The sequence below is a fragment of the Tenrec ecaudatus genome, chromosome 9 (assembly GCF_050624435.1).
Source record: "Tenrec ecaudatus isolate mTenEca1 chromosome 9, mTenEca1.hap1, whole genome shotgun sequence".
Lineage (NCBI taxonomy): Eukaryota > Metazoa > Chordata > Mammalia > Afrosoricida > Tenrecidae > Tenrec > Tenrec ecaudatus.
In genome coordinates this window covers 52,181,238-52,193,328 of record NC_134538.1, presented here as the reverse complement: position 1 = coordinate 52,193,328, position 12,091 = coordinate 52,181,238, and the positions used below count along the sequence as shown (strand labels likewise).

General features: G+C 49.8%; 1 protein-coding gene across 2 annotated transcripts in view; it reads left to right on the top strand.

Moving 5' to 3' along the window:
* The window catches only part of GCK (glucokinase), a 67,721-nt gene that overhangs the window by 47,162 nt on the left and 8,468 nt on the right, over nt 1–12,091 (top strand). For both annotated transcript variants that reach the window (XM_075558094.1, XM_075558093.1), the window contains 3 exons: nt 9,034–9,196; nt 10,638–10,792; nt 11,811–11,930. In XM_075558094.1, the coding sequence (XP_075414209.1) occupies nt 9,088–9,196; nt 10,638–10,792; nt 11,811–11,930 (384 nt within the window). In that variant the 5' untranslated portion in view covers nt 9,034–9,087. The remainder of the gene's footprint in view (nt 1–9,033; nt 9,197–10,637; nt 10,793–11,810; nt 11,931–12,091) is intronic.

Genomic DNA, 12,091 nt, shown 5'->3' with positions numbered 1-12,091 from the left:
TTTCTCGCTGTATGCCTCTGACTAAAACTCCCAGCGTAATATCGAATCCAAAGCCCAGAACTCACTGCCATTGAATCTTTCCCGACTTACAGCGACCTTAAAGTTGTGTATTGGCTCTCATAGACTTGTTTCAATTTTTTTCAGTTTTAACCTGAACTTACATATGAACAATTGATGATGGTCTGTTCCACAGTCAGCCCCTGGCCTGATTTTAGTTGCTTATATTGAGCTTCTCCATCGTCTCTTCCCACAGATGTAGTCAATTTGATTTCTGTGTATTCCATCTGGAGGGGTCCACATGTCGAGTCACCTTTTGTCTTGTTGAAAAAGGGAACTTATGATAACAAGTCATCGACCTTGTGAAATTCCATCATGCCATTTCCAGCTTTGTTCCTATCACCAAGTCCAAATTTTCCGACTACTGGTCCTTCCTCTTTGTCTCCAACTTTTGCATTCCAATCGCCAGTCATGCATGTGGATTGTATGTTCGGTCAACTTCAGACTAAAGATGTTGGTAGAATTCTTCATCACCAGCTATCACAGGTGGGGCATAAGTTTGAATAGAAGTTGTACTGATGGAACTCCCTTAGATGAGGATCGACATTAGCCTACCACAGACAGCATTGTACTTCAAGATAGGACTTGAAATGTCCTTTTGATCATGAATACAATGTCATTCCTCTTGGTCGTGTCATTCATGGCATAGTTAACCATACAATTTTCTGATTCAAAATGGTCAAAACCAATTCACTTCACTCACTAATGCCTAGAATATCGAATGTTATGCATTCCATTTCACTGTTGAAATTTCCAGTTACCCTAGATATCACATGCAAGTAAAATTTTGCTTAAGATCATTCAACAATGGTTGCAGCAGTACATGGCAGGGAGCTGCTAGAGGGTCAGACTGAATTCAGAAGAGGACATGGAACAAGGGATACCATAGCTTATGTTAGGTGCATCTGGCCTAAATGCAGAGAATACCAGAAAGATGTTTACTTGTGTTGCATTGACTATGCAAATGCAAACAACTATGTGGATCATAACAAACTGTGGTTAACCTTGAGAATAATTGGAATTACAGAACACTTCATTGTGCTCATGTAGCACCAAGGAATCGAGAGGAAGCTGTTTGAACAGAACAAGGGAATACTTCACAATTTAGAGTTGGGAAAAATGTGTATCAGGGTTGTATTCTCTCTCCATAGTCATTCCATTTGTATGTTCAGCAAATAATCAGAGAATTGTATTATATGAAGAAGAACGGGGCATCAGGATTGAAGGGAGGCTTATTAACAACTTGCAATACGCAGATGACACAACCTTGCTTGCTGAAAGTGAGAAGGACTTGAAGCACTTGCTGATGAAGATCAAGGATCTCAGCCTTCGGTGTGGATTACCACTCAGTGACAAGAAGACCTCAATCCTCACAACTCTACCAATAAGTAACACCATGATAAATGATGAAAAATTGAAGCTGTCAAGGATTTCATCTTCCTTGGATCCACAATCCATGCTCACGGAAGCAGCAGGCAGGAGATCAACCAACACCTTGTGTTAGATAAATCTGCTGCACAAGACTTCTTTAAAGTGTTGGAAAGCAGAGCTGTTACTTCAAGGACAATGGTGCGCCTGACCCAAGCCATGGTATTTTCAGTTGCCTCGTATGCTTGTGAAAGTTGGGTATTAAAAAAGGAAGACCAAAGAAAAATTGATGCATTTGAATGATGGTTTTGATGATGGATATTGAAAGTACCATGAACAAACTTTTCTGTCTTGGAAGAAGTACAACTAGAATGCTCCTCAGAGGCCAGGATGGTGAGACTTCCCCTCACATGCTTTGAACATGTTATCAGGAGAGACCAGTCCCTGGAGAAGGACATCATATTAGTAAAGTGGAGGGGCAGAGGAAAAGCAGGCAGCCCTGGATGAGCTGGATCGCCGCAGTGGCTGCAACAACAGGCTGGAACACGGCAGCCGCGAGGATGGCACAGCGTTTCTTTCTATTACACGGAGAAGTGCTGACTCCACTGCACGTAGCAACAACGCCTATTGATCTTTGCGTTCCGTTCCATTTTTTCTGATTGCCAGTTTCCTAGGTTCATACTTTGTACATTCACTCAGATTATCAATGGATATTTGCAGTGGATTCTTCTCATTTTGAGTCTTGCCCATCATCACACGAAGGTCTCCACAGCTTTACTCCATCCACGTCAGTAAAGCTGACTCTGCTTTTAGGAAGGGGCTTTTTCCTGGTTATATTTTCAATACCTTCCAACCCGCGGGGCTCTGTCATCCTCCAGCACTATACAGACAATGGTGCTTTCCTTTTCATAAGGTTTTCGGTGGCAAATCCCTGCCTCTTTCTTCTTCCTAGTCTGTCTTAGACTGGATGCTCTGCCGGAGCCTGTCTGTCTTGAGCGATCCTGCTGGTGTTTGAAACACTGGCCACACAGCTGTAGCATGGCAGGAGAAGGCACCACCAGTAGAAGAGGGATTGGAGGATGAATGGTGACCAGATGGGGTCTTAGGAAATACTTAGTCCTCAGAAACCTCAGTCCCTGTACATTAGACAACAGCTCAATATCACAGGTGAAATGCAACATACAGAGACCACTGCACACTCACCAGTCGTAATTTTTTGTGTGATTCCAGGGTACCATCTACTGTCTTCTAGATCCTCTCTCCATTGCCCCGGCATCCTGGCCAATGGGGAGGCCATGTCTCTCATCCCACCACCCCGCTGCCTGACCCAGCTCAGGCGTTTGTGACGCATTGCTACCATTCATGCAGCCAGTCATGGTCTTCTTTCCCTTGGCTGTTCTGGACTGCCCTTAGTACAGCTGTCAGCTAACACTGTGGTGCCTCGCTCACCTCCATATTCGTATCACTTCAGCCCAGAGAGTGAGGTCCACAGCTGTTGCTGAGGGGAAGTCAAGGTCAGACCAGGAAGGAGAGGTGAAGCTCAGGTTCCAACGGGAGTTCCCAGACCTCCACCACCACCACTTTCTTTCTCTCAAGTGCAACAGGGTCTGGCAATTTGGCCCATTTAATTATAAACTTATATCTTGGAGTCTCAGAACCTCTGAGCAAAAATATGAGATCAGGCCCAATCTTCTTATTTTTTTTATATTTGATTTTAAACTATCATTCCAACAATGCACATTAATTAAATAAAAAAACATTAAGTTAAAGAAGCAAAAAGGAAAGTACTGAAAATTAATATCATTCAAATTCCCACTATAAAGATAATTATAATTACCACTTTGCTGAATAGTGATCAAGCTATATAGATACATTAATATATATGGGAATATATGTACATATTCCATATATTTGAAAAGCATATATTAAGCCACATATGGTAATATAGATTCATACATATATATTTTTATATGGAAATCCAGCAAAGTGGTGCTTCTAATTATCTTTATGGTGATTATTTGAGTGATTTCAAAGTACTTTATTTTCATGGTATATATTTCTCTCTATATTCCCATACATATCTTAATATGTATATATTGACAGTAAGTCAAACGTTATTGCTACTAGGGTTTCAGTTCATACATACACAGGCTTATTCCAATCAAACTGATCAATGAATGGTTGCAGACAAGTTCTCTTAGTAATTAATATATGTCACTTGGCCTTGTTAAAGTGTCTTTGAAAATAAAAAGGATTTTGTACCACGGGGGGAGGGGGGAGTCTGAAGTATGTTAGGCCAGGATAACTAGAGAAACAAATGCATTGTCACTCATATATGTGTAAGAAAGAACTCTATATCAAGAAGTAATTGTCTATGAAGAAAGCATCCCATCCCAGTCCAATTCAAGTCCAGAAGTCTGATACTAGCCTAGACCTTCCTCTTCAGACTCATGCAGTCACGTGCAATGATGCAGAATGCAGGAAGATCCCAGGCCAGCGGGTCCCAAATCATGTGGATCCAAGGTCAGTGGAACAGCAGGGCTCTGGCAGCTCTCAGGTCAGTTGCAGAGAGTCTCAGCAGGCAGGAAGGCAGAATGAGCAGGCCACACCCCCCATGACACAACCTCAGGCTGTGACCTGATTGACAGGTTTGACTCCACTCCTAGCCAGGAGTGTCTAGTTGACATAAAATCATCTAACTGCCACATGAGATCAGGATATATATATGTATGTGTGTATGTGTGTGTGTGTATTTGTTTGAACGTCTTCCCAAATCATAAAGCTTTGTTTCCGAGAGTGCTGCACCACGTAAAACAGAAGTTTTTAGATGAGTCGAGGAAAGAAGGCGCATCACACTAGCACGAGGCAGAGCTAGGGTCAGACAGACAGTGGGCTCCAGAGCGACAGCTGGTCACCAGAACCCTGTGCTGCCTCAGGCCATGATTTAGGTACCCCTAAAGGCACCAGCTGAAGGCTCACAGTCAACCTCTGGGTCCCCCAAATAGTCAGGGAAAGAAAGCAAGCCTCCTTGTGGCTCATGATCACTTCGGTCACAGGGCAGAACCCCGTGCAATGCCTCTGCCTTGGTACTGCCTGCTTGAGAAGCATCACCCGGCTTGAGGTCGGTGGAAGCCATGCCAGGTCCTATTTCTGCCTCTCGCTGGCTTCTCATGTCGTGACTTCGCCTCTCACCCCACTCAGCTCCCTCTCTCATTGCCAGTCCTTCAAGAGTGGGCTTCAACATCAAAGAATGAAAAATCATATCACTGTGAATGAGGGGGGTGCGGAGTGGACACCAAAAGCCCATCTGTAGGCAAATGGACATCCCCTTACAGAAGGGTTATGGGGAGGAGATGAGCCAGTCAGGGTGCAGTGTAGCAACGATGAAACATACAACTTTCCTCTAGTTCCTAAATGCTTCCCCCTCCCCACCACTATCATAGTCCTGATTCTACCTTACAGATCCTGCTAGACCAGAGGATGTACACTGGTACAGATAAGAACTGGAAACACAGGGAATCCAGGATAGATAAACTCCTCAGGACCAATAATGAGAGAAGGGATACCAGGAAGGTCAGGGGAAGATGGGGGGAAAAGATGGAACCGATCACAATAATCTGCATATAACCCCCTGCATGGAGCTGGACAACAGAAAAGTGGGTGAGGGAGACATCGGTCAGTGTAAGACATGACAATATTATAATAACTTATAAATTATTGGGGTTCGTGATGGAGGAGGGGTAGGGAGGGAGAGGAAAAATGAGGAGCTGATACCAAGGGCTCAAGTAGAAAGAAAATGTTTTGAGAATGATGATGGCAACAAATGTACAAATGTGCTTGGCACAATGGATGATGTATGGATTGTGATAAGAGTTGTATGAGCCCCAATAAAATGATTTAAAAAAAATAGTGGGCCTCAAAACAGAAGACTAGCAGAATGGTTTCCCCAGTGACCAGCCAGGTGAGAGATACAGGAAGGTGGGTGGCTGCTCCAGCCCTGCATCCATGACCCCTTGCGCAGGTGCTGATGGGATGACCCTCTTACAGTGGGTCAGATTGGGCAAGCGTGCTGACTTACATGACCCAGCCCCACCCTTAGCAGTCAGGATGGCTGAAGTTCAAACTCACACTTTAGAGTTGGTGCCTCTGGGCTGACCTCGTCATGAAAACCTCTGGACGCCAGATCAGTTCACAGACCCCCCAGTTTCCTCCCAACAAGGACAAAGGAGAGACTACAGGAACCAGGGTGACCTGGGAGAGGTATGAGGGTACAGGGGATATCCCCCCACCCCCAGAGAGTTCCACTCTCTCTTCCTAGGAATCTTGCCTGGCACAGCGTGACCATGGTGTATGCGCTCACAGCTGGCAGGCTTTGGCTATGTTCCCCTCTCTGAAACAGAACTTCTAGAAGGTACCCTGCCTGCTTGCCTCAGTTTTGGTGAAGGAATAGCAAGCTAAGGACTGGAGGCTTTGTGGGGGCCCACGGGTTCCTTGGCCACACTTGACAGCATTCAGCCCTTTACAGGCCTGCCAACCAGCATAGTGCACACGCACGCGCACTCGCGGACACACACACACATGCACCGCTGCTGCTGCTGTTCCAACATCTGGATAACGTGACCTTGAGTATAATCTCTATCCCCTGTAATAGCCTCCAAAGTGAGGGCTTTAGCCTCCCATTTCCCTCAGCCCAGCCTTGCAAGGTTCAACTCCCTTTGGCTAACAGACATCTCAATTTGCCTGAAGTACATCAGAGGTCGCTCATCTCCATAAATGACAACCTCCAGTTTGCTCCAAAAGAAGCTGAGCAAAAATAGAGGTGTTGTCACCAGGCCCCAGCTGCTGAATATCTGTTAGAGAGCCTGGGGAGGATGGGACAGAGGAGGGAACAAGATGAGCTGTGGACCTTAAAGAGCAAACTTGGGTGTTTCCACACAAGGGGACAGCCATGGGGTGGACTGCACCTTGACCACAGTGCCCAGAGCTGAAAATAGTGCTGGCTGACCAAGCACTGACCTTTTCTTTTTTCTTTAATACTTTTATTCTGGGCTCTTCCATCTCTTATCAGAATCCATACATTCCTCCAATGTGTCAAGCACATTTGCTCATATACCGCCATCATCATTTTCAAAGCATTCCCACTTGAGCCCCTGATATCAGCTCCCCATTTCTTCCCCCTCCCTTACCCAGCCGTCTTCCCACCCTTGATAAGTTATAGATTATTTTCCATATCTTACATCATCCTCCATCACCCTTCACCCAATTTTCCATTATTCATCCCCCTGGGAAGGGATTATAGATTGATCCTTATAAGTGATTTCCCCTTTCTCCCCACCACCATCCCAGAGTCCTCCTGGTATCTCTACTCTCCTTGTTGGCCCTGAGGGGTTTATCTATCCTGGATTCCCTGTGTTGCAGGTTCTTATCTGTAGCAGTGTGCATGTTCTGGTCTAATCTGATTTGTAAGGCAGAATTGAGGTCATGCTAGTGGGGGGAAGGAAGCACCAAAGAGCTAGAGGAAAGTTGTGTTTTTCATCAGTGATATACAGCACCCTGATTGGCTCATCTTTTCCCTGTGACCCCTCTGTAAGGGGATGTCCAATTGTATACAGATGGGCATTGGGTCTCCACTCCATGCCCCCTACCCCGTTTACCTTGGTTATAGTTTTATTCTGGGTCTTAGAGGCCTGATACCTGATCCCATCGATGCCTCATGATCACACAGGCTGGTGTGCTTCTTCCATGTGGGCTTTGTTGCTTCTCAGCTAGATGGCCGTTTGTTTACCTTCAAGCCTTAAGGCCACAGACACTATATCTTTTGATAGCCGGGCACCATCAGCTTTCTTCACCACATTTGCTTAAGCACCCACTTTGTCTTCAGTGATAGCAAGCACTGACCTTTGAATCTGTGTATTCTAGTCTTTGCCAGCTCCCCCTTTCTGACCTTCCCTGGGCTTACATGTGAAGTGCGGTGCCTAGTTAAGAGAAAGGTCTTAACTAAAGCCCTAGATCCCTTAGGAACACGGGAGTCCAGGGGAAAGGGCCCGAGTGGCTATGGTCTCGGCAGTTGGATTCATCCAGTCCCTGATCATGGGAATGGGGGAGTATCCAATGGGGAAGTCCTGGGAGTGGGTGTAACCCTTCACCACACCAGGCTTATCTCCCCAGAGCTTTAAGTTAGCTGCCCACATGACTGAAGTTAGAGGGCACTTCCCAAAATTCCCAACCAACCACCCGCTGCCAACTAGAATCTACTTCCCTTCCCCTGCGGCTGCCCAGAGCTGAGTCCCAGGTCAACTCTTCACCAAGCACAGCAAAAAGGAATGGCAGCAACATGAGCTGGTTTCCATTCGTGGCGGGCCATCCTCGGGGACCTACAGGCCTTCTGCTTCCATTTGCTTGGCTTCCTATGAATAGTCACACCTCCGTAAAACTGGCCTTTGTCAGATCTCACTGAGACAAAGGACTGTACTCTGGCTGCAATTGAGAGCACCTTCCACCTGGGCCTTTATGCACACAGCTGCTCCATGGGGTGCACGTGCCCAGAGAGGATTTATGGTTTGTAACCCGAGCATTGTTGCTTTTTTTTCCCTTTCCAGTTCAAAATGGAAGTATCTCTGCGTGTTTCCTTAGCACTGTCCTGGGGAGAACCAGCCCACTCAGTTTGCCTTTTCTGCACGAATGCACACTATATACAAACCCCCCCGCATCCGTGTAATATGTGTGTACAATATATATGTATGTCAGCACCCAGCCTCCCAGCTTCCAGGCGGGGCTCAACTCCCTGGGCACACCGGCGGCGGAGCCTCAGGTATCAGAGGCATCATTCATTCCACAGAGCGCCCCCTGCCCCCCGCCCTGGGACACGGCGCTTTGCACGGCCATGCTGAGGCTGGCAGCCTCTCCATGCCGTGCACCCTGACTCCCTGTCACGCAGCACACCGCGTGAAGACTGGCCGGTACAACCGCCTGGCTCACAACCCTCAGTGTGCTGCTCTCTGTCTCCCCAGCGCAGCACCCCTAGGACCCAAGGGGGCCCAGGGAGCTGCTAGTAGAACTACCCCAGGAATGGTCTGGGTCAGCAGTTCTCAACCTGTGCGTCGCGACCCCTTCTTTGGGGTCAAACGACCCTTTCACAGGGGTCTTCTAAGACCATTGGAAAACACCTAAATATTTCACAATATATAATTATATATTGTTTTTGTACTGAATCACTATGCTTTAATTAGGTTCAATTTATAACAATGAAAATACATCCTGCATATCAGATAGTTACATGACGATTCATACCAGTAGCAAAATTACAGTGATGAAGTAGCAAGGAAAATAATTTGATGGTTGGGGGTCACCACAACATGAGCAACTGTATGAAAGGGTCGGGGCATGAGGAAGGTTGAGAACCACTGGTCAAGGCCCTGTCCTCTGCCCCTCCCTTCGACCACACCCCAGACTAAGATTACTAGGGGCTGACCGCAGAGCTCTACCATTCAGATTTCCCCTGGCAATAACCATGAGGCAGAGCTTGCAGTGATGGGTCCACTTCAAAGGCCTGTTCAGCTGGGGCAGTGGCTCCTTTGCCAGCTGCTCCTAAGCCCCTCCCTCTGGCAGGCAGAGCAGATCCTGGCGGAATTCCAGCTGCAGGAGGAGGACCTGAAGAAAGTCATGAGGAGGATGCAGAAGGAGATGGACCGTGGCCTGAGACTGGAGACCCACGAAGAGGCCAGCGTGAAGATGCTACCTACCTATGTGCGCTCCACCCAGGAGGGCTCAGGTGCCTCTGCCAGGGCGCAGCGAGTGGGAGGAGTGTGGCCATGGGGACGGGGCAGGGAGGGAGGGACAAACATAGGGGAGGAGAGCACGAACAGGGTTAAGGGACAGGGTTCAGGAACACAAGTGAAGGAATCGAGGGCAGAGATAGGACCACGTGAGGAGGAAGAGGGAGGAGGGATAGGGGACTTGGACAGGGCAGGTGGAGGAATGGGGAGCGGGAATGGGGTGAAGGAATAGGATGGAGGGATGGAATGGAGAGGTGAGGTGCAGAAACAGGGCAGAGAGTCAGGGAGGAGGTACACCGGATGCGACACAGGGAAGGGGGGGGGAGACTAATATCGTGGAGGAATAGCACAGCGGGACAAAAGGGCAGCGGGAGCGGAGGGATACAGTTTGAGCGAAATGAGCCAAAGGACCAGAGTGGAAAGATGGGGTCCGGGATCAAGTACACAGAAAAGGGGCTCAAGGACACGGAGAAGGGGCTCAGGGAGTGGGTACAGAGAGCGCATGAACAGGAGGGGAGAGTCCGGGGTTGAGCAATGGTCTTGGGGCTGGGGTGAGTGCAGAGCTAGGTGAGATGGGCACAAAAATGGGGTGAGGGACAGAATGCAGGGTCAGGGGGTGGAGAAGGGGGCCAAGGAGGCAGCACAGGGTCAGTAGTAGAAGAGTGGGGTACAGTAGAGGGAGATGGAAGTCAGGGACAGGGTGGAGGGACAAGGGTGGAGGAATGGACACAGGAACAGGGGTGGAGAAACTGGGGCTGATGGCTTGTGCCCAGGGACAGGGTGGAGGGACAGCGTGCCGGGGCAGTGGGCAGGGAGAGCGTGAGTGGACAGGGTAGAGGGACAGGGATGAGGACTAAGGTGAAGGGACACAGGGCACAGGGCCAGCTCCTCGTTCTGGTGGGCACTCTCCCACTGAGTCCAGTGGGCAGAGGAGTCCTCACTCTTGCAGTGGGACAATCCCCTTAGCAGGGCCGCCACGGGTCCCCCAGGAGTTGGTGATGAAGCCCCAACACCTTAGACCCAGACCTGTGCAGGTCCCCACCCTTGACCCCCAGGGCTGACTTTCAAGGCTTTTGGCCTCCTGGGAACAGTCGATAAAACCGGCCTTTGTCGGATCATCTCACTTAGGAGAGGCTGACTGTTCCTGGTCACAGGAGGTGGAGCCAGTTCAGCCTCTAAGGCCAACCCCATGTTGGCCTTCGGACTGGGTCTGGGTCATCTCACTTGTCTCTAGTTGTCCCTGAGCTGACGAACATTCACCTAAGCCAGGTTTTTCCATAGTTTACTCAGGGACCCCCAGGTTTCTGACCGCCACAGGACTCCTTTGGCTCCCCGGAGCCCTTCCTGGGCCTCCTTCCCCACCCCACCCCCCCGGCATTGGGAGTTGGTGGGCCAGGCACCCCCCAGCAGACTGATGAGCTTCTCCTTGGACGACAGAAGTCGGGGACTTCCTCTCTCTGGACCTGGGCGGCACCAACTTCAGGGTGATGCTGGTGAAGGTGGGCGAAGGCGAGGCAGGGCAGTGGAGCGTCAAAACCAAGCAACAGATGTACTCCATCCCAGAGGATGCCATGACGGGCACGGCGGAGATGGTGAGCAAGGGAGTCGGCCGGGGGCTCATAGCTGTCCAGAGCCCTGAGCTGTGGGGCGGGAGGAGAATTCTTACCCTCCCACCCCCTCCCATGGCAGAGGGAGCTCCGCAGGCTGAGGAGGGGCCTCCGACATTCTGCCACTAGACATGACCCGTTCACTTCCAGGTCATCTTCTGGCTGGCCAGCGTTGGAGGAGCTACCAGGTTGAGGCAGGGGGAGTGGCAAGAAGAACTCCATGGGGTCAAACCCCCGTCCCATTTGTCCAAAGAGCCAACATGTGGTGACTAGAAATGGGATAGGACACACGTGCTCTTGCGGTTGCAGTCGGCCCAAGCAGCCAGGCCTGCTGACAGTCAGACCCAGAAGAGTAGCACGCGTCCTTAAGTGAGCTCTGGAGGAAGGTGCGAGTGGCAGGGTGCGACTGCAGGCCCTAGCCACCTGCCAGGCACAGCATAGAACCCAGTCTTCCTGAGGGAAGCGTTTCACGGCAGGCAAAGGGCCCACAGCACTCTAGTCCTCACTGCACTCCCGGTGAGCTGTCTGTCCAGGAGCCAGAGGGAAGCAAAGAGGGCATAGTACGGCTGGCACACACCTCCTGGGTTCATGGTTGCCAAGCAGCAGCTGCCATGGATGCCCAGTTCTGTAGACAGGACCACAGGTAGAGATGGAGAGAGAGCCTGGTTCCCCATGGGGCCAGGGTGGGAAAGCTGGGAGACCTGGTGATAGCTAAAGAACTTGGGCCCTGGGGACAGAAATGGTAGTCACAGCCCGGCCTGAGGCTGCTTCTCACGGGGTCCAGTTGGAAAGGCAAGGCTGACAACCTAAGGCTGTCCACAAACTGGTCACCGGGAAAGAGGAGCCACGGATAGGAGTGGTGTTCAGTGGCAGACACGGAGTCAATGCCTTTCTGGGACCAGGTGGTTACTCACTGAGCCCAGTGGGGTCGTCACCTGCTGGCACACTCTCGGTGGTAAGAGCGGGCCTCTCCTGGAAGTCGACCCGGGTTTGCATCTTCCAGCTCTTTGACTACGTCTCCGAGTGCATATCCGATTTCCTGGACAAGCATCAGATGAAGCACAAGAAGCTGCCTTTGGGCTTCACCTTCTCCTTCCCTGTGAGGCACGAAGACATCGACAAGGTAGGGGCACGGGGAAGGGGCGTCAGCAAAGAGGTCCAGCATTCGGGAACCCTGAGGATGGGTGGGTAGGTGAGCAAAGGGACGGATCCCAGAGAAAGGCATCTTACATAAGTCCCTTGCTTACTGCAGTGCCAAAATTCAATCATGCTGGCTGGCTCCAG